The sequence below is a fragment of the Rhincodon typus genome, chromosome 7 (genome assembly GCF_021869965.1).
Source record: "Rhincodon typus isolate 14 chromosome 7, sRhiTyp1.1, whole genome shotgun sequence".
Classification (NCBI taxonomy): domain Eukaryota; kingdom Metazoa; phylum Chordata; class Chondrichthyes; order Orectolobiformes; family Rhincodontidae; genus Rhincodon; species Rhincodon typus.
The window spans coordinates 94597124-94617879 of record NC_063338.1 but is presented as its reverse complement, the minus strand read 5'-3'; the positions used below and the strand labels follow the sequence as shown (position 1 = coordinate 94617879).

Genomic DNA, 20756 nt, shown 5'->3' with positions numbered 1-20756 from the left:
AAGGGAAATTAAATGTTATGGAGAGAAGACAGGAGAATGCAGTTGAGAAATAGATCGAATGGCAGAGCAGACTCGATAGGTTGAATGGCCTAATTCTGATCCTTTGTCATGTGACTCCCCAAAGCCTGTCCACCATCTACAAGGCACAAGTCAAGAGTGTGATGGAATACTCCCTACTTGCCTGGATGGGGGCAGCTCCAACACTCAAAAAGTTTGATACCATATAGGACAAAGCGCTCACTTGATTGGCACCATATCCACAAATGTTAACACCCTCCACCGCTGACGCTCAGTAGCCGCAGTGTGTACTATCTACAAGACAGAAATTCACCAGAGATCCTCAGACAGTACCTTCCGAAACCAAACTTCCACCTAGAAGGACAAGAGCAGCAGATACATGGCAATATCATGACCAGCAAGTCCCTCTCCAAGCCACTTACCATAATGATTTAGGAATATGTTGCCATTCATTCACTGTCACTGGGTCAAAATCCTGGAATTCTGTCCCCTAAGGGCGTTGTGAGTCATCCACAATACATGGACTGCAGTGGTTCAAGAAGGCAGCACACCCCCACCTTCTCAAGGGGCAGTTGGGATGGGGAATAAATACTGTGCCCAGCTGGTAAGGCCCACATCCCACAAGCAAATAAAAAAATTCTGATGATCCTTTAGTTTCAGGTTTAGTTACACCAAAAAATAATTGCTCTCCAAGGAGGACAAATATGCAGGAGCTGTGAGATGCTTGTTCAGAGAACTAATGGGGCAGACACAATGGGCTGAATGGCCTTCATCTGTGCTGTAACTATTAAAATCATAGAATCATACAATACAAAAGAGGCTGTTCGGCCCATCAAGTCTGTACTGCTAAAAATATACCAAATCTACACTAGTCCCACTTTCTCGCATTAGGCCCACATGAATGTTATGACACTTTAAGAGTTCATCCAAGTACTTTTTAAAGGTTCTGAGCTTTACCGCCTCAACTGTCCTCCAGGCAGTGCATTCCAGATCCCCACACCTCCTCTGGGTGATTCAGGTTACCTCAAATCCCCTCTAAACCTCCTGCCTTTCACTTTAAAATGACATCCCTTTGTTACTGACCCCTAGACTAAGGGGAACAGCTGCTTTCTACTAATCCTGTCCTTGCCCATCATAATCCTATGACACCTTTGTCAGGAACTGTCCCACCCCCACCTCAATGTTCTTTACTTTAAAGAAAACAACTTGAACTTACCCAACCTCTTCATAGCTGAAATGCTTCATCACAGGCAACATCCTGGTGAATTTCCTCTGCACCCCCTCCATTGCAATCATGTTTTTCCTATAGTATGGTGACCAGAGCTGCACACAGTACTCCAGCTGTGGCCTATCCAAAGCTCTGTACAGCTCCAACACAACCACCTTGCTCTTACAATCTATGCCTCAACTGTTAAAGGTAGGCATCCTGTATGCCTTGTTAATTATTCTAAGAACCTGTCCTTCCGGCACAGGGACAAGCTCCTTAAGATCCCTCTGTTCCTTTGAGCCTCCTAATCTCCTGGCTCACTCCCTTCACACCCCGGCCTTTGCCAGGCCAAAGGGCTGCTATATGAATGCAGTGCCTTTGCTGTTGTTGTTGCTGTGAATCGCCTGCTTTTATTGAGGCTGGTGGGGTTTAATTGCCAGGGAGTGATGATGTCACGAGCAAATGGGCAGACTGGAAGCTGAGGCAGAGAGTGTGGATGAAGGTGCCTACTCTCACTGAGACTGAACAGAAGCGCACAGAAACCCTGGGCTGGCTGCGGGAGACACCACCCTGTCAGGTACGTACAGAAAACACTCTCGCTGCCCACAGCAAATCATTCACTTGCCCTTCAACCAGCACTCCCTTCTGATTTAGAAAAAAAGGAGCTTTCTCTCTCTGTCTCTGATGGAATAGAAACGAATCTTAGTGTTCCTTTTTGTTTTTGAGGCTGATGAATGAGGGCGTGGGTTTGGCCAAGGAGCACAGATGGTTTAATGAGGAGGATGAGAGATAATTAGCGATGGGAAAATCCCAGAGCGGGGCGAGGAAGAGAATGTTTTTTTCCATGCAGTGAGGAGTTGCTGTGATCTGGAACGCGCTGCCTGAAAGGGCGGTGGGAGCAGATTCAACAGGAACTTTCAGAAGGAATTTGGACGAATTCTTGACATTTTTTAAAATCGATATGGTCTCTCCCGGGAGGTGGGCGTCGCTGGCTGTGCCAGTGTTTATTACCCAACCCTAATGGTCCCTGAAAAAGGAGCTAGTTAGCTGCCTTCTTGCTGTAGGGTGCCCATGGTGTTGTAAGGATATGAAATATTTACAGGCTGGTGGATGGAGGAGAGAAGGGCGGGGACTTTTGGACAAATTTCAAAGAGCTTGCATGGGCACAATGGGCTGAATGGCCTCCTCTTGTTGCTGACTGGTTCCATGGTGAATGGGCAGGGAGGGAGATTGAGGATTGTGTCTGTGCATGGGTGTGTCTGTGTGCCTGTTTTTGTGTATGTGTATGTGTGATTGTGTTTGTGTGTGTTTGCACGTGTGTGTCTGTGTGTTCGTGTGTTTGCACGTGTCTCTGTGACTGTGCATGTGCATGCACTTTTACATGTGTGTCTGTGCATGTATATGTTTGCGCATGCATTACTGTGTGCATGTATGCACACATACGTACACGTGTATGTGTATCGGTGTGTCTTTGTGCGAGTGTGAGTGTGTACGCATGTCTGTCTCTGCGTGTGTGCTTGTCTGTGTATCCGTGCGTGTGTATATGTCTGTGTGCGCGTTTGCGTGTGCGAGTTTGTATGCGTTTCTGTCTCTCCCTCTCTAATAAAACAGTCTACTTTCCTTACTGAGGGAACCGGCCTCTCAGAGCACATTGAAAACATTTTAACTTCCTCACAGACTCACCAAGAGGTTTCACAGTTAGGGTCATTCTCTGTTATTTACAATATTTCATTTCTCTGAATCCACACTCCCTAAATCACAGCTTTCTTCCATCTATTTGCTATTGTTCACTCTTTTAATACATTCAATTACATAGAATTAATTGAGAATTCACTCAACTTCCAACCTCCCGGTTATAGAACCATACAGCATGGATATACTGGATGCACTGGTGGCCATCTTCCAGGATTCTTATAGACTCTGGAAAAGTCCCTGCAGATTGAAGGGTAGCTAATAGAATCCCTACAGTGTGGAAACAGGCCCTTTGGCCCAACAAGTCCACACCGACCCTCGGAGCATCCCACCCAGACCCATCCCCGAACACTACAGGCAATTTAGCACGGCCAATCCACCTAGCCTGTACATCTTTGGACTGTGGGAGGAAACCGGAGCACCCGGAGGAAACCCACACGGACACAGGGAGAATGTGCAAGCTCCACACAGACAGTCGCCCGAGAGTGGAATTGAACCCAGGTCCCTGGTGCTGTGAGGCAGCAGTGCTAACCACTGAGCCACCATGCCACCCCAAATGTCACTCCAATATTCAAAAAGGGAGGCAGAGAGAAAATTATAGGCCAGTGAGCCTAACATCGGTAGTTGGGAAGATTCTCGAATCTGTTATCAAGTTCTTTATAAGTGGAGCATTTAGAAAGCAGTGGCATGATCAGACAGAGTCAGCATGCTTTATGAAGGGGAAATCATGCTTGACAAATCTGTTGGAATTCTATGAAGATATAACGAGTAGAGTTGACATTGGGGGACCAGTCAATGTGGTATATTTGTACTTTCAAAAAGCGTTTGACAAAGTCCCGCATAAGAGATTATTGTGCAAGACTGAAGCTCACGGGATTGGAGGAAGTGTATTGAGATGGATAGGAAACTGATTGGCAGGGAGGAAACAAAGAGTAGGAATTAATGGGTCCTTTTCAAATTGGCAGGCAGTAATAGTGGGGTGTCACAGGGATCGGTGCTGTTCACAATTTATATAAAGGATTTGGATGAGGGAAGAAAATGTAACATCTCAAAGTTTGCAGATGATACTGAGTTGGGTGGGAGGGTTAACTGTGATGAGGATACAGAGATCCTTCAACATGATCTCGACAGGTTGGGTGATTGAGCAAATCAATGGCAGATACAGTATAATTTGGATAAATGTGAGGTTATTCACTTTGGAAGCGAAAACAAGGCAGCAGATTCCTACCTGCATGGCTGTAAATTGGGAGAGGGGAGTGTGCAGTGGGACCTGGGTGTCCTTGTGCACCAGTCGCTGAGGGTAAGCATGTAGGTGCAGCAGGTGGTAAAGAAGGCAAATGATATGTTGGCCTTTATTGCGAGAGGTTTTGAGTACAGGAGCAGGGATATGTTGTTGCAGTTATACAGGGCCTTGGTGAGGCCACACCTAGAATATCGTGTACAGTTTTGGTCTCCTTTTCTGAGGAAGGATGCTCTTGTTCTTGAGAGAGTGCAGCGAAGGTTTACCAGGCTGATTCCGGGGATGGTGGGTCTGATGTATGAGGAGAGATTGACTAGGTTAGGATTGTTTTCGCTGGAGTTCAGACGAATGAGGGGGGGATCCCATAGAGACTTATAAAATTCTAACAGGACTGGACAGGGTAGATGCAGGGAGGATGTTCCCAATGGTGGGTGTAACCAGAACCAGGGGTCACAGTCTGAGGATTTGGGGTAGACCATTTAGGATGGAGATGAGGAGACATTTCTTCACCCAAAGAGTGGTGAGCCTGTGGGATTCATTACCACAGGAAGTAGTTGATGCCAAAACATTGAATGTATTCAAGAGGCGGCTGGATACAGCACTTGGGGGTGAATGGGGTCAAAGGTTATGGGGAGAAAGCAGGATTAGACTATTGAGTTGGATGATCAGCCATGGTCATGAAGAATGGCGGAGCAGGCTTGAAGGGCCAAATGGCCTCCTCCTGCTCCTGTCATCTGTTTCTATGTAAACAGATCCTTCATTGCAACTCGTCCATGCCGACCAGATTTCCCAAATTAAACTAGTCCCAATTGCCTGCATTTGGCCCCTATCCCTCTAAACCTTTCCTATCCATGTACCTGTCCAAATGTCTTTAAAATATTATACTGTACCCGCCTCTACCACTTCTTCTGGCAGTTCATTCCATATACGCACCCACCCTCTGTCGGAAAAGTTGCCGTTCAGGTCCCAGTTAGTAAATTTGTGGATGACAGCAACATTGGTGCTATAGTGGAGAGTGAAGCCTCTATCTAATGGGTAGGTGCCTGGAACGTACGCTCAGGGGAGGTGGTAGAAGTAGATACCATAGCAACGTTGAGGCATTTAGACAGAGACATGAACAAAATAGATCGATATGGACAATGTACGGGCAGATGGGGTTAATTTAGACATAGTGGGCTGAAGGGCCGGTTCCTGTGTTGTACTGTTCTCCGTTCTGTATTTCTGAAGTATCCAGTTGTCTCAACCTGACCCAGTGAAATGTCCAGCTCTCTGTACTGTGACCCAGTGAAATGTCCAGCTCCCTGTACCCTGACCCAGGGAAATGTCCAACTTCCTGTACCCCGACCCAGTGAAATGTCCAGCTTCCTCACCATGACCCAGTGAAATGTCCAACTCCTTGTACCCTGACCCAGTGAAATGTCCAGCTCCCTGTACCCTGACCCAGTGAAATGTCCAGCTCCCCCACTTTGGAAAGCGAACTCACACTATTGGTATCTCTTTGTGTTGCATACCAGCCATCCAGCCAATGGAGCTAACCAAACCTTTAGATCATTTAGATCTGCAACTCCTCGATCCGACATCCACGAATCTCTGGAATGTGACTTTAACCCAGGATCTTCTCATTTGGGAGAGTATTCCTCAGGAAGGCAGACAATGAGGTCTGACCCTGAACCATTCACTGCGAAGGCCAGCTAACAGGCTGAATGTGGGGAAATTGGGCTGAAACAGTGTAATTGGGCTTGTTCCTTCAAAGAGAGAAAATTTTAATTCCTGACTGTAACAATTAGTTCCTGCAGCTGAGCCTGTGTTTGAAGCACCGACATTATGCTGTTGATCTGAAGGGTCATGACAGCTGCCAACAGGTACAGATATCGCAGAATCTGCGCTTGCATGTTCTAATCAAATGGGATTTTCATAATCCCATCAATTTCCCATAATTTCCCTTTGTCCTGTTTTTTTTTCTGCCCACTAGATGCAGGCTCTGAATGAAGGGAATAATATCAACATTGGGAGGGGGTGAGGGTGCCGGAACAGAACAGGAAAGACAGGAAGAGAGATGCAGGGAGATCTGGAGAGTTTGTGGGGGATATGCCAGCTCAGATCAAGAGGGAGTGTGGGGGATCCACCAGTTCAGATCCGGTGGGAGTGGGGATAAACCAGTCCAGATCCAGAAGGTGTGTGAGGGATAAGGCAGCTCAGATCTGGTGGGAGTGTGGGGGATAAGGCAGCTCAGATCCGCTGGAAGGGTGTGTTCATTTCTGAGGTTCTCGTTGTGAGTGAATCTGCCGCCAGGCTATCTGCCCATAATCGAGGACAGTGGGGTTAGTCTGAGGCTGACACTTTGTGTTAGTCAAACCCGGGATGTGGACGTCACTGACTGGGTCTACATTTATTGTCCATTTTGTTGCGAAGGCGGTGCAGAGCTGTTGTCCTGAACAGCCGCAGTATTTGGGGTGTAATGACATCCACAAATCTGTTAGAGAGCAAGATCACATTCAGCGCAGTCTGGAGAAATCATGAGATAAGCATGAAACTGAATCGAGGGCAAGAAATGAAGAGTATCTAAATGTAGTGATTGTAACGAGGTTAGCCAGGTGGAGCTCCTATGATGCTGCTTGGCCTGCTGTGTTCATCCAGCCCTGCACCTTGTCTCGGATTCTCCAGCATCTGCAGTTCCTACTATCTCTGGACCTCATAGAATATGAGTTCCCTGAGTGGGGGCTGTTAAGCTGGTCCAATCAGGGAGCCCTGGCTGGCAGATAGAAACAAGAGTGTCAAAGGTTCTGTTCACTCTTACAGCTGGCTCTGAGGAAGCTGGAGCAGTGTCAACTATTATGCAGGTGTAAATAGAGGCTATCAGCCTCTGTGGCATTACTTCAATGGCGACGAGAGAAAAACAATACACTCCTGAAGAAATTTAATCGCAACAGCCATCCTTGAGTTAGGAGTAAGCATTTCTGGCATCATGTGCTTGTTTGCGAAGCTTGACTTGTTCGATCCTGCCGTTGAAGATGGGGCCCAGAATGTGGAAGAATGTGTTAATTTTTTTCCAGGCAAGTGACATTGGGGCAGATGGAAATCGATAAGAGATTCTCCTGACAGCTCGTGGACCTGCAGCTTTTTCAGTTATTAGGATCCTATTTGTTTCCTGAGGCATCAGATACCAAACCTTTTTAAGAGTTGACAGATTTCCCAGACCCCCCCAAGAGTGCTCGTGGATGAGGATAGTGCCCAGGCCCCCATGGAATGCAGCTACTCACTTTGCCAATGTTGGAACCACAAGACAAGAGGCCTTCTGGCCTGTCGCAGGCCCGACCTCGTGGAAACCCGGAACCGAGGCCGGACCAGTGTTGGGATAAGGAACACAGCAACATGACATCAAGGAGGCCCAACCAAACAGGCCACAAGACCCTGCTGAAATGCTGAAGGCCGCAACTGGTGCCCAGGACCCCACTGAGGACACACACTTACTTCTCGGATGTCCCTCACCGATGCCCGGGATTGACTAGGAGCAGCCACCTACCCAGGATACGTGGAAGATGCGCTGGACTTCAGGTGAGACTGAAACTATGGGGGCTTCAATAACCCCCTCCCCAGTGTACTCCTTGCAAATGTCCAAGTTATTGAAAACAAGATGGATGACCTGAATGCTAGACTCACCTTCCAAAGGGAACTGAGAGGCTGCTGTGTGCTCTGTTCTACAGGGACGTGGCTCACTCCTGCTACACCTGACTGTGCCTTACAACCTGAGTACTTCTCAGTTCACCAAATGGACCGATTGGCGTTCCCAGGCAAGGCAAGGAGTGGTGGGGTCTGCCTCCTAATCAACATCTCCTGGTGCTCAGACGTGGCAATTAAGACAGAGATGGAGCGGAGTTTCTTCTCTCCAAAGGGTTTTGAATCTGTGGAATTCTTTACCACAGGGTGCTGGTTGAGGCTGGGCTGTTAAGTGTATTCAAGGCTGAGTCAGACAGATTTTTATTAAGGAAGGGAATCAAGGATTATGGGAAAAGGATAGCCAAAAGTAGAGTTGACAATTATCAGATCGACCACGATCTCATTGAGTGGTGGAGCAGAGCAGATGCTCCTATATCTTACGGTGTTAATAGTATTGCAGTACTGGCTAATCAGATTGTAGAAGGTTTGATTTGTGAATTGTCTACGTTTCCTTATGCCTCACTCTCACTGTGTTTCTTCCACTCTTGCTGTTTCTTATTTTCGATGTGGAGCTGCCGTTGTTGAACTGGGGTGGATAAGGTCAGAAGTCACACAGCGCCAAGTTTATTTGAAATCATTGGCTTTTGGAGCTTGTTCACCTGACAAAGGGGCAGTGCTTTGGAACCTTGTGATTTTGAATAAACCTGATGGACTATAACCTGGTGTCATGTGACTTCTGACCAATTCTTCCTCACTACAATGTTATCATTTCAACATGTTGACAAGGTATAACCAGTATTTCTACCCACGATCTGAAGTGACTACCAGATAAGTCACTTCACTGATTGTCTTAGTTACCTTGTATGATCCATCGAATCTCACTGTCTCCTCTGTAATGTTAACAACACAACGTTTCAGCTCCAGCTTGAAATTACCGAATCACAGAATTGTTACACAACAGAAAGAGGCCATTCGGTCCATCATGCCTGTAGCAGCTCTTCAAACGAGCATCATTGCCTAGTGCCAAACTGCAGTTCCTTACTTCAAAACTTTATACCCCATTTCTATCCAAATAACCATCCAGTTCCCTGTTGAATATTTCAATTGAACCTGCCCCCACCAAACCTGCAAGCATTGCATTCCACACCCCAACCATTTGCAGTCTGAAAATGACTTGTTTTTAAATACACCTGCAGCACGATGGCTCAGTGGTTAACACTGCTGCCTCACAGCACCAGGGCCCCAAGTTCGATTCCACCCTCGGGTGATTGTCTGTGTGCCGTTTGCACATTCTCCCTGTGTCCGTGTGGGTTTCCTCCAGGTGCTCCAGTTTTCTCCCACAGTCCAAAGATGTGCAGGTTAGTTGGATTGGCCATGCTAAATTGTCTCATAGTATCCAGGGATGTGTAGGTTAGGTGGGTTACCATTGGGAAGGCAGGGTTATAAGGTAGGTCAGTGGGTGAGGGATACACTTCAGAAGGTAGTATGGCTTCGATGGGCTGAATGGCCTGCTTCTACACTATAGGGATTCTATGATTCTATGGAGTGGGAAACATTGCATCACACTCCTGAATTGTGCCTTGTAGATGGTACACCAAGAGAACAAAGGGACAGGGTTTGGGGAGTCAGGAGTTGAGTTAGTGGATTCCCAAACTCGCAACATCCATGTTTGCTGAGCCTCAATTGGAGAAGATTTAATCAATGATTCTTCTGAATTATTCACATTTTATTTTCCCCATTACCCTTGATTTCCTTACTAATTAACAACCTGTCTATCTCAGCCTTGATTATACTTAATGACCCAGCCTTGACAAGAAAGAATTCAAACAAGGAGTTCAGAAGGCTAAAAAGGCCCATGAAATGTCTTTGGAAAGCAAGATTAAGGAAAATCCAAAGGCATTTTATCCATGTACTGGGAGCAAGAGGGTAACTAGGGAAAGAGTAGGCCCACTCAAGCGCAAAGGAGGGAATTTATGCATGGGGCAAGAGGAAGTGGGTGAGGTTCTTAATGAATACTTTACATCAGTATTCACAAAAGAGAGGATATGGTGGATGGTGAGTCTAGAGCGGGGGTGTTGATATTCCGGGGCAAAAGAGGTGTTTTAAAAAGCCTGAATGTAGACAAGTTCTCAGGACTTAGAGTCATAGAGTCATATAGTCAAAAACAGACCCTTTGGCCCAACTTATCCATGCCGACCAGGTTACCTAAACTCAACTAGTCCCATTTGCCTGCATTTGGCCCATATCCCTCTAAACCTTTCCTATCCATGTACCTGTCCAAATGTCTTTTAAATGTTGTAATTGTACCCACCTCTGCCACTTCCTCTGGCAGCTCGTTCCATTTACACACCACCTTCTTGGGTGTAAAAGATGCCCCTCAGGTCCTTTTTTAATCTTTCCCCTCTTACCTTAAGCCCATGCCCTCCTGTTTTGAACTCCCCCACCCTGGGGAAAAGACCTTGGCAATTCACCTTATCTATGCCCAGAATGATTTTATAAACCTCGATAAGGCCGCCCCCCTCATCCACTTACACTCCAGGGGAAAAAGTCCCCACACATCCAGCCTCTCCCTATAACTCAAGCCCTCCAATCCCAGTAACATGCTTGTAAATCTTTTTTGCACCCTTTCCAGTTTAATAACATCCTTCCTACAGCAGGGTGACTAAAACTGTATACTGTGCTCCAAATATGGCCTTACCAATGTCTTGTACAGCTGTAACATGACATCTCAACTCCTGTGCTCAGCGCTCTGACTTTTGAAGGCAAGCGTGCCAAATGCCTTCTTCACTGCCCTTTCTACTTTCAAGGAACTATGTACCTGCACCCCTAGGTCTCTCTGTTTGACAACACTCCCCAGGGCCCCACCGTTAACTGTGTAAGTCCTGCCTGTTTGTCTAATCAAAATGCACCACCTCACAATTTTTCTAAATTAAACTCCATCTGCCAATCTTCGGCTCACTGGCCCAGTTGATCAAGATCCCGTTATACTCTGAGATGATTGCACAATGTTCAGCACCATTTGTGACTCCTCAGATACTGAAGCAGTTCATGTTCAAATGGAGCAAGACCTGGACAATATCCAGGCTTGGGCTGACAAGTGGTAAGTAACATTCGTGCCACACAAATGCCAGGCTATGACCATCACCAATAAGAGACAATCTAATCACTGCCACTTGACGTTCAATGGTGTTACCATCACTGAATCCCCCACTATCAACATCCTGGAGTTTACCATTGACCAGAAACTCAACTGGACTCACCACATTAACACAGTGGCTACAAGAGCAGGCCAGAAGCTAGGAATACAGTGGCAAGTAACTCACCTCCTGACTCGCCAAAGCCTGTCTGCCATCAACAAGGCACAAGCCCGGAGTGTGATGGAATACTCCCCACTTGCCTGGATGGGTGCAGCCCCAACAACACTCAAGAAGTTTGACACCATCCAGGACAAAGCAGCCGCTTGATTGGGACCACATCCACAAGCATCCACTCCCTCCACCACCGATGCTCAGTAGCAGCAGTGTGTACTATCTACAAGATGCACTGCAGAAATTCACCAAAGATCCTCAGACAGCACCTTCCAAACCCACGACCACTTCCATCTAGACGGACAAGGGCAGCAGATGCATGGGAACACCACCTCCTGCAAGTTCCCCTCCAAGCCACTCACCATCCTGACTTGGAAATATATCACCATTCCTTCACTGTTGCTGAGTCAAAATCCTGGAATTCCCTCCCTAAGGGCATTGTGGGTCAACCCACAGCATATGGACTGCAGCTGTTCAAGAAGGCAGCTCACCCCCACCTTCTCAAGGGGCAACTAGGGATGGGCAAGAAATGCTGTGCCCAACCAGAGACGACCACATCACACAAATTAAAAAAAACCTTCTCACTGTCCACTATACCACCATTTTTGGGGTCATCCACAAACTTACCAACTATGCCTCCTATATTCTCATCTGAGTTGTTCATATAAATGACAAACAACAGTGGACCCAACACCGATCCTTATGGCACACCACTGGTCACAGGCCTCCAGCCTGAACAACAGGCCTCTACCACCACTGTCTGTGTCCTGCCATCAAACCAATGTGTATCCAATTGGCTGGCTCTCCCTGGATCCCTGGATTAATTAACCTCACTAACCAGTCTACCAGTGGACCCATGTCGAAGGCCTTTCTAAAGTCCATTTAGACAACGTCTGCCACTCTGCCATCATCTATCTTCTTGGTCAACTCTTCAAAAAGCTCAATCAAATTCATGAGACATGATTTTCCAAGCACAAAGCCATGCTGACTATCCCTAATTAGTCCTTGTCTTTCCAAATGCATGTAAATCCCTCAGAATCCCTTCAACAACTTACCCATCATAGACATTAAGATCACTGGTCTGTAGTTCCTTGGCTTTTCCATACAGCCTTTCTTAAATAATGGCACAACATTACCCACCTCTCAGTCTTCCGGCACCTCACCCATAGCTGTCGATGACACAGATATTTCTGCTGGCGCTCCGTAACTTCTTCCCTAGCTTTTGACAATGTCCTGGGATACATTTGATTGGATCAGAGGGTTTTAAGACTTCTAGCACCTCCGCTTCATAATGTGGACTCTTTTCAAGACTTGACTATTTATTTCCCCTGGTTCCCTAGTTTCACGTCATTCTCCACAGTAAATATTGACCTGAAATAGTCATTTATGATTCCACTTATCTCTTGTGGTTCCACATATAGATAGTGTTGTTGGTCTTTAAGGGGCCCTATTCTCTCCCTAGTTACTCTTTTGCCCTTAATGTATTTGTAGAATCCCTTTGGCTTCTCCTTAACCTTCTTTCCAAAACTATCTCATGTTCCCTTTTTGCCCTCCTGATTTCCCTCTTAAGTGTACTCCTACACCCGCTATACTCCTCAAGGGATTAAGTTGATCCCAGCTGTCTATACTTAATTTATGCCTCCTTCTTTTTCTTGATCAGAGCCTCAATATCTCTCATCATGAGGTGTTCCCTACTCCTGCCAGCCTTGCCCTCACACTAACAGGAACATGTTGTCCTGAACTCTCGTTATTTCGCTTTTGAAAGCCTTCCACTTGCCAGACATCCCTTTACCTGTGTGCACCTGATAGATGGGACCTATCCCAGAATACTGAGGGAGGCAGGTGAAGAAGTTGCTGGGGTCTTGTATGAAATATTTACATCCTCTTCAGTCACAGGAGAGGTCCCAGAGGACTGGAGAATAGCCAACGTTGTTCTAATGTTTAAGAAGGTCAACAGCGATACGCTAGGAAATTACAGATGAGCCTTATGTCAGTGGTGGGGAATTATTAGAGAAGATTCTTGTGGATAGGATTTATTTATATTTGGAAAAATATGGACTTATTAGTGACTGGCAGCGAGGCTTTGTGCGGGGAAGATCATGTCCCACAAACCTGATTGAGGAAGTGACAAAGATGATTGATACGGGCAGGGCATTGGATGTTGTTGACATGGATTTTAACAAGGCTTTGGATAAGGTCCCTCATAGCAGGTTAATACAAAAATTGAAGTCACATAGGATCTGTGATGAGTGGGTTAGATGAATACGGAACTGGTTTGGTCATTGAAGATAGCAATGGAAGGGTGTTTCTCTAACTGGAGATTTGTGACCATTGGTGTTCAGCAGGGATCAGTGCTGGGACGCCCAAGTTTTGTAACATGTGTAAATGATTTGGAGGAGAAGCTAAGTGGCCTGATTACTAAGTTTGCGGATGACATAAAGATTGGGGGAACTGCAGAGATTGAGGAGGATTGCTAGAGGATACAGCAGGGTATAGATAGACTGGAGACTTGGGCAAGGAAATGGCAGACGGAAATTAATCCAGACAAATGCGAAGTGATGCATTTTGTAAGATCTAACGCAAGAGGGAAGTGTACAGTAAATGGCAGAACCCTTAGTAGCTTCAACATACAGAGAGATCAAGGTGTACAGCTCCTTGAAAGTAACAATACAAGTGGATATAGTGGTCAAGAAGGCATTTGGCATGCTTGTCTTCATCAGTCTCCCTGATGTGGAGGTACTGATATATAAAGTATAAAAATTGGCAAGTAATGTTGCATGAGATAACAAGGTGTAGAGCTGAATGAACACAGCAGGCCAAGCAGCATCAGAGGAGCAGGAAAGCTGACGTTTCGGGCCTAGACCCTTCTTCAGAAACTTTAGTTTGACCACATTGAAAATTTTGCATACAGTTCTCATCGCCACACTACCAGAAATTTGTGGAGGCTTTGGAGAGGGTATAGAAACAGTTTATCAGGATGTTGCCTTGTTTGAAGGGTATCAGCTATGAGGTGAGATTGGACAAACTTGGTTTGTTTTTAATCGAATGTTGTAGATGTGGGACAACCCAATAGAAGTTTACAAATTTGAGAGGCACAGATAGAATGGACAATCAGAGTCTTTTTTTCCCGGGATAGGAATGTCAAATACCAGAGGACATAGGCTTAAGGTAAAAAGGGCTAATTTATAGGAGGTGTGAGAGGCAGGTTTTTTTACACAGGGGTTGGTAAGTATCTGGAATGCACTGCCAGAGGAGATGGATGCAAAGCAATGTTGAAGAGGAATCTTGACAGATACATGAGTCGGGAGGGAATAAAGAGGCAAAATGTTTTTAGATTAGAAAGGCATAATGTGTTAGCGCAGTCTTTGTAGGCTGAAGGTTCTGTTCTTATGCTGTACTGTTCTTCGTATCTTTGTTAGCCCTCTGGGGTGAAGAATTCCACAGATACATTACCCTGTGAGAGAAGGCATTCCTCCACATCTCTGTCTTAAATGTGTGACCCCTTATTCTAAGATGATGCGCTCTGGTCCTAGACTCTCCCACAGGGGGAAACAACATCTCTGTATAGTTAATGCACAACTCTGTCCAGAGGTATCCAGATTTCCCTGGGGATCCATTTAGATTTGTTCGTCTCCTTCAATCAAATGATACAGCCCTGTGTTGTAAAGCTCATTGAGTTAGATGATTAGTTCATATCTATTAAGATGTTTTAACGCACATGAGTTGACAGAAACCCAAAGTAGAAAGATTCACAATCTCACAAATGAATCCATTAAGGATGTTGTGCCCTTGTTGAATTTATCAATGCCTTGAACCCTGAGGGGGTTTGTGTTCTTTGAATATAAAATCAGCATCGCTCATGTTGGGAAATTACGTAAGAGTCTTAAATCCTCCTGAAAGCTTTAGTTTCTGGTGATTAACACATACTGAGGCTAATAGGGTCTCTGTGGATTCAGAGACCAGGTTAAACAGTTGTTAAAAAATGTAGATTTCATGTTATTTTGCCATTTGGTGTTGTTGGACATGTACTGCATTTGCCTGACTCTGTGCATGTCCTCTTAATGTAAATATATTTTACTGTCAGATTTAACTTGTGGATTACAATCTAGTTTGTGACATTTAACATCTTTCAGAGTGTTGATCAGGGAGATGGATGAGTGCACAATCAGTGGGTAGTGTATAATATCTCAGGTCTGTCTTTCTGGAGAGTCAATAAACTCTGTATTCCCAAGCGGAAGACCCCTGGAACTATACAAAGAGTTCTCCTTGTTGTCGTGACCTAAGCATTGCTCTCAGCAAACAGATTATTTGACCATTATTATGTTACAGTTTATGGGATCTTACTGTGCCCAAGGTGACACAGCCATATCACAACAAAGACTGTACCTCTAAAGTAGCTCACTGACTATAGAACACAAATGGATTTTCAGTGTAATTCCAATCTTCCGCAATAAACGCTGACTTTGTACAGTTATACAGTGAGTGACCCTTGCATTGAGTAACAAGTATTGTGAATACTTATCTATAGTTATGGACTATGTGGAGAACTGGAAGTTATTATACTTTTGGACATATTTTGAAATGGACATGGTTTTAGCCAAGTGTCTGAAGGGAATCCACGTGTATTCTTCAACGTGAGGTCAACAATTTAATGAGAGCTGTGATCCAACTGCTGACTAAGAAAGTCAAGTGACTTTGGATCACAGCCAAGCAAGGCTTTTAGGGAGATAACAAATGGTCTTTATTGCTCTTAACTGCTGGAAAATCTGGCTTTGGAAGAAACTATGGGACCATGTGCTGAAGATTGCTTTCTAATCCTCTCTGGACTTGATTTCTGGTTTTAGAAGCCTCGTGGCTCTAACAAGAAGGGAAGAAAAAATCTCCAAACTGCTGTATTGTTGCAAAACTATCTTACTTTGCTATTGAAGAATAGAAGCATGGACCTAAATAGGTAAAGGCTTCAGAAATCTGAAGCACAAACGGACTGAGGAGTCTTAGTTCAGGATTCTCTTATGGTTAACATGCAAGTTCAGTTGGCAGTTATGAAGGCAATGTTAGCATTCATTTCCAGAAGTCTACAATATGAGAGCAGTGATATATACAGAACTGGCACGAAGGCAGAAGACAGAGGGTGGTGGTGGTAGAGGGTTGCTTTTCAGACTGGAGGCCTGTGGCCAGCGGTGTGCCACAAGGATCGGTGCTGGGCCCACTGCTTTTTGCCATTTATATAAATGATTTAGATATGAACATAGGAGGTATGGTTAGTAAGTTTGCAGATGACACCAAAATTGGAGGCGTAGTGGACAGCGAAGAAGGTTACCTCAGAGTATGATGGGATCTTGATCAGACGGGCCAATGGGTCGAGGAATGGCAGATGGAGTTTAATTTAGATACATGTGAGGTGCTGCATTTTGGAAAGGCAAATCAGGGCGGGACTTATACACCTGGTAAGGTCCTGCAGAGTGTTGCTGAACAAAGAGACCTTGGAGTGCAGGTTCATAGCTCCTTGAAAGCGGAGTCACAGCTAGATAGGATAGTGAAGAAGGCATTTGGTATGCTTGCCTTTATTGGCCAATGGATTGAGCATAGGAGTTGGGTGGTCATGCTGCAGCTGTACAGGACATTGGTGAGGCCACTTTTGGAATACTGTGTGCAATTCTGGTCTCCCTGCTATAGGAAGGATGTTGTGAAACTTGAAAGGATTCAGAAAAGATTTACAAGGATGTTGCCAGGGTTGGAGGGTTTGAGCTACAGGAAGAGGCTGAATAGGCTGAGGTTATTTTCCCTGGAGGCTGAGAGATGACCTTATAGTGGTCTACAAAATCATGAGGTGCATGGATAGCGTAAATAGACAAGGTCTTTCCCCTAGGGTGGGGGATTCCAAAACTAGAGGGCATAAGTTTAAGGTAAGAGGGGAAAGAGTTAATAGGGATCTAAGGGGCAGCTTTTTCATGCAGAGGGTGGTGCGTGCATGGAATGAGCTGCCAGAGGACGTGGTGAAGGCAGAGACAATTACAACATTTAAAAGGCATTTGGATGGGTATATGAATAGGAAGGATTTAGAGGGACATGGTCCAAATGCTGGCAAATGGGATTAGATTTATTGAGGATATCCGGTTGTCATGGACAAGTTGGCTCGAAGCGTCTGTTTCTGTGCTGTATATCGCTATGACTATGTACTGCTGAGGCTGTACAAGGCTCTGGTCAGACCAAATTTGGAATATTGTGTGTAGTTTTGGGCCCCGTATCTAAAGAAAGATGCGCTGGTGTTCCAGAGGGTCCAGAGGAGATTTATAAGAATGATCCTGAGAATGAAAGGCCAATCACATGAGGAGCAGTTGAGGACTCTGGATCTGTATTCGATGAAGTTTAGAAGAATGAAGGGAGATCTGATTGAAACTTATAGGATACTGAGAGTCCTGGATAGAGTGAACGTGGAGACGATGTTTTCACTAGTAGGAGAGACTAGGATCCAAGATCACAGCCTCAGAGTGAAGGGATGGCCCTTTAGAACTGAGATGAGGAGGAATTTCTTCAGCCTGAGGGTGGTTAACTTGTGGCGCTCATTGTTTTTTTTTAACTCATTCACAGGATGAGGGCATCGCTGACCAGGCAGCATTCATTGCCCATCCCTAATTGCCCAGAGGGCAGTTTAGAGTCAACCACCTTGCTGTGGATCTAGAGCCACATGTAGGCCAGACCAGGTAAGGATGGCAGTTTCAAAAACAAAGTTGCTGGAAAAGCTCAGCAGGTCTGGCAGCATCTGTGAAGGAAAAAACAGAGTTAACATTTCAGGTCTAGTGACCCTTCCTCGGAACTGAGGAATGGTCACTAAAGGACATTAGTGAACCAGATGGGTTTTTTGCAACAATTGACAATAGATTCATGGTCATTATTAGATTCTTAATTCTGGATATTTATTGAATTCTAATTCCACCATCTACCATGGTGGGATTTGAGCCTGGGTCCTCAGAACATTATCTGGGTTGCTGGATTAACAGGGTCTAGCGATAATACCACTGGACCATTGCCTTCCCTGTTGCTGCTATATGACAAGTCACTGACAGTATTTAAGACAGAGGTAGATAGGTACTTGATTTGTAAGGCGATCAAGGATTACAGCAGAAGTAAGAAGAATGGGGTTGAGAAATATATCAGCCATGATCAAATGGTGGAGTAGACTCGATGAGGTGAATGGCCTAATTCTGTTCCTTTGTCTTATGGTCTTATAGTCAGTCCATCTCTTGGTTGAAGCATTCAGGAACCTGATAAAGTTTAAACATTCCACTGTGTTGATTACCTTGTAAATCCTGAAATGTTAAACTGTGGATACAGTCCTGACACCCAGATCAAACTTTCCATTCAAACTAAAGCCATGTTTGGAAAAACCTCCATCGATCTACGGCTGTCAGCGTTTCATCTTGTTAACAAAAAATCCACAGGACTGCAAGAATTCATCAAATTCTATCCTTTCTTTTCAGACATATCGTCAGAGTCTTTGTTGTCTTTTGTGTGAGTGTTTTTGCAAGAGTTTAAAATAGATATTATTGTTATTGTGGATTATTGTCTGGATGTCAACTTGGTTTCCAGTATTTTTTTGAGTGAGTTTTGCTTTATAGTAAACAAATTATTTTGACTCAATTGAAGAGATCTGGTGAAAATCACTTATTCTAGCAAGCAGCATAAAAGGCAAAAAGTTGACCATTTTGGTGATTGGGTTTGAACACCTGTACTAATGTGTGACTGATGGACCAATGGGACTTGATTACAGGGAATATCTCTGGTGGCAGTGATGCTAGTTGTCAATGCTGGTGGACTGTTAAAACAACATACTGGAGGAGGAGGCTCCCCAGATATTCCCATCATGAATGATGGGGGAGCCCAGCACATCAGTGCAAAAGATAAGGCTGAAATATTCACACCAATCTTTAGCTGGAAGTGGTAATGGACAATGCAGCTCAGCCTCCTCCAGTGGTCACCAGCATCACAGATGCAAGCCTTCCTTCCCCAATTCACTCCATATGATATCAAGAAACAGTTGGAGACACTGGATACTGCAAAGGCTATGGGCCCTGACAACATTCCGGCAATAGTACTGAAGACTTGTGCTCCAGACATTGCCGCTCCCCTAGCCAAGCTGTTCCAGTACAGTTACAACACTGGTATTTACCCGGCAATGTGGAAAATTGCCCAAGTATGTCCTGTACACAAAATACAGGACAAATCCAACCCGGCCAATTACCGCCCCATCAGTCTACTCTCAATCATCAATAAAGTGATGGAAGGTGTCACTAACAGTGCTATCAAATAGTACCTGCTCAGCAATAACCTGCTCAGTGACACCCAGTTTGGGTTCTGCCAGGGCCACTCTGCTCCTGATCTCATTACAGCCTTGGTTCAAACATGGACAAAGGAGCTGAATTCCAGAGGTGAGGTGAGAGTGACAGCCCTGATATCAAGGCTGCATTCAATTGAGTGTGACATCAAGGATCCCAAGAAAAACTGGAATCAATGGGCATCAGGGGGCAAACTCCCCAGTGGTTGGAGTCATACCTGCCACACAGGAAGGTGGTTGGGAATAAATCATCTCAGCTCCAGGACATCTCTACAAGGAGTTCCTCAGGGTAGTGTCCTCAGCCCAACCATCTTCATCAATGACCTTCCCTCCATCATAAGGTCAGAAGTGGGGATGTTTGCCAATGATTGCACAATGTTCAGCACCATTTGTGACTCCTCAGATACTGAAGCAGTCCATTTTCACATGCACCAAGATGTGGATAATATCCAGGCTTGGGCTAACAAGTGGCAAGTGACGTTTGTGCCACATAAATGCCAGGCTCTGACCATCACCAACAAAAAAGAATCTTGGGGGTCTCCGTTGACCAGAAACTCACCTGGACTTGTCATATAAATGCACTGGTTACAAGAGCAGGGCAGAGACTAGGAATCCTGCAGCGAGTAACTCACCTCCTGACTCCCAAAAGCCTGTCCACCATCTGCAAGGCACAAGTCAGGAGTGTGATGGAATACTTCCCACTTGCCTGGATGGGTGCAGCCCCAACAACACTCAAGAAGCTTGACACCATCCAGGACAAAGCAGCCGCTTGATTGGCACCACATCCACAAACATCCCACTCCCTCCACCACCGATGCACAGTAGCAGCAGTGTGTACCATCTACAAGATGCACTGCAGAAATTCACCAAGCGTCCTCAGACAGCACCTTCCAAACCCACGACCACTTCCTTCTAGAAGGACAAGGGCAGCAGATATATGGGAACGCCACCACCCTGCAAATACCCAATCAAGCCACTCTCAATTCTGACTTGAAAATATATCATCATTCCTTCACTGCTGCTGGGTAAACTTTCTGAAACTCCCTCCCTGAGGACATGTGGGTCAACCTACAGCACATGGACTGCAGCAGTTCAAGAAGGGAGCTCACCACCTCTCAAGGGATTAGCAATAAATGCTGGCTCAGCTAGTGATCTCCGCTTCCCAAAAAGGCATAAAAAAGCTCTGTATATAGAAACACCGAGTAACCCTTACTCTGCTGAATAAACACTGACTCTGTACAGTTACACAGTGAGTGACCCTTACCCTGCTGAATAAACACTGACCCTGTACGGTTACAC

At 45.4% G+C, this 20756-nt stretch overlaps 1 protein-coding gene across 2 annotated transcripts in view; it reads left to right on the top strand.

Annotated features, from left to right (window-relative positions):
• Nucleotides 1-1702: 1702 nt before the first annotated feature.
• Nucleotides 1703-20756, top strand: part of LOC125483548 (anion exchange protein 3-like) — a 31400-nt gene continuing 12346 nt past the window's right edge. The window contains exon 1 of one of the 2 annotated variants that reach the window (XM_048599352.1): nucleotides 1703-1802. Coding sequence is in view for 1 of the 2 variants with exons in the window: in XM_048599351.1 (XP_048455308.1) it covers nucleotides 1722-1802 (81 nt within the window). In the remaining variant the exon portion in view is untranslated. The remainder of the gene's footprint in view (nucleotides 1803-20756) is intronic. The other variant, XM_048599351.1, reaches the window with a different exon arrangement.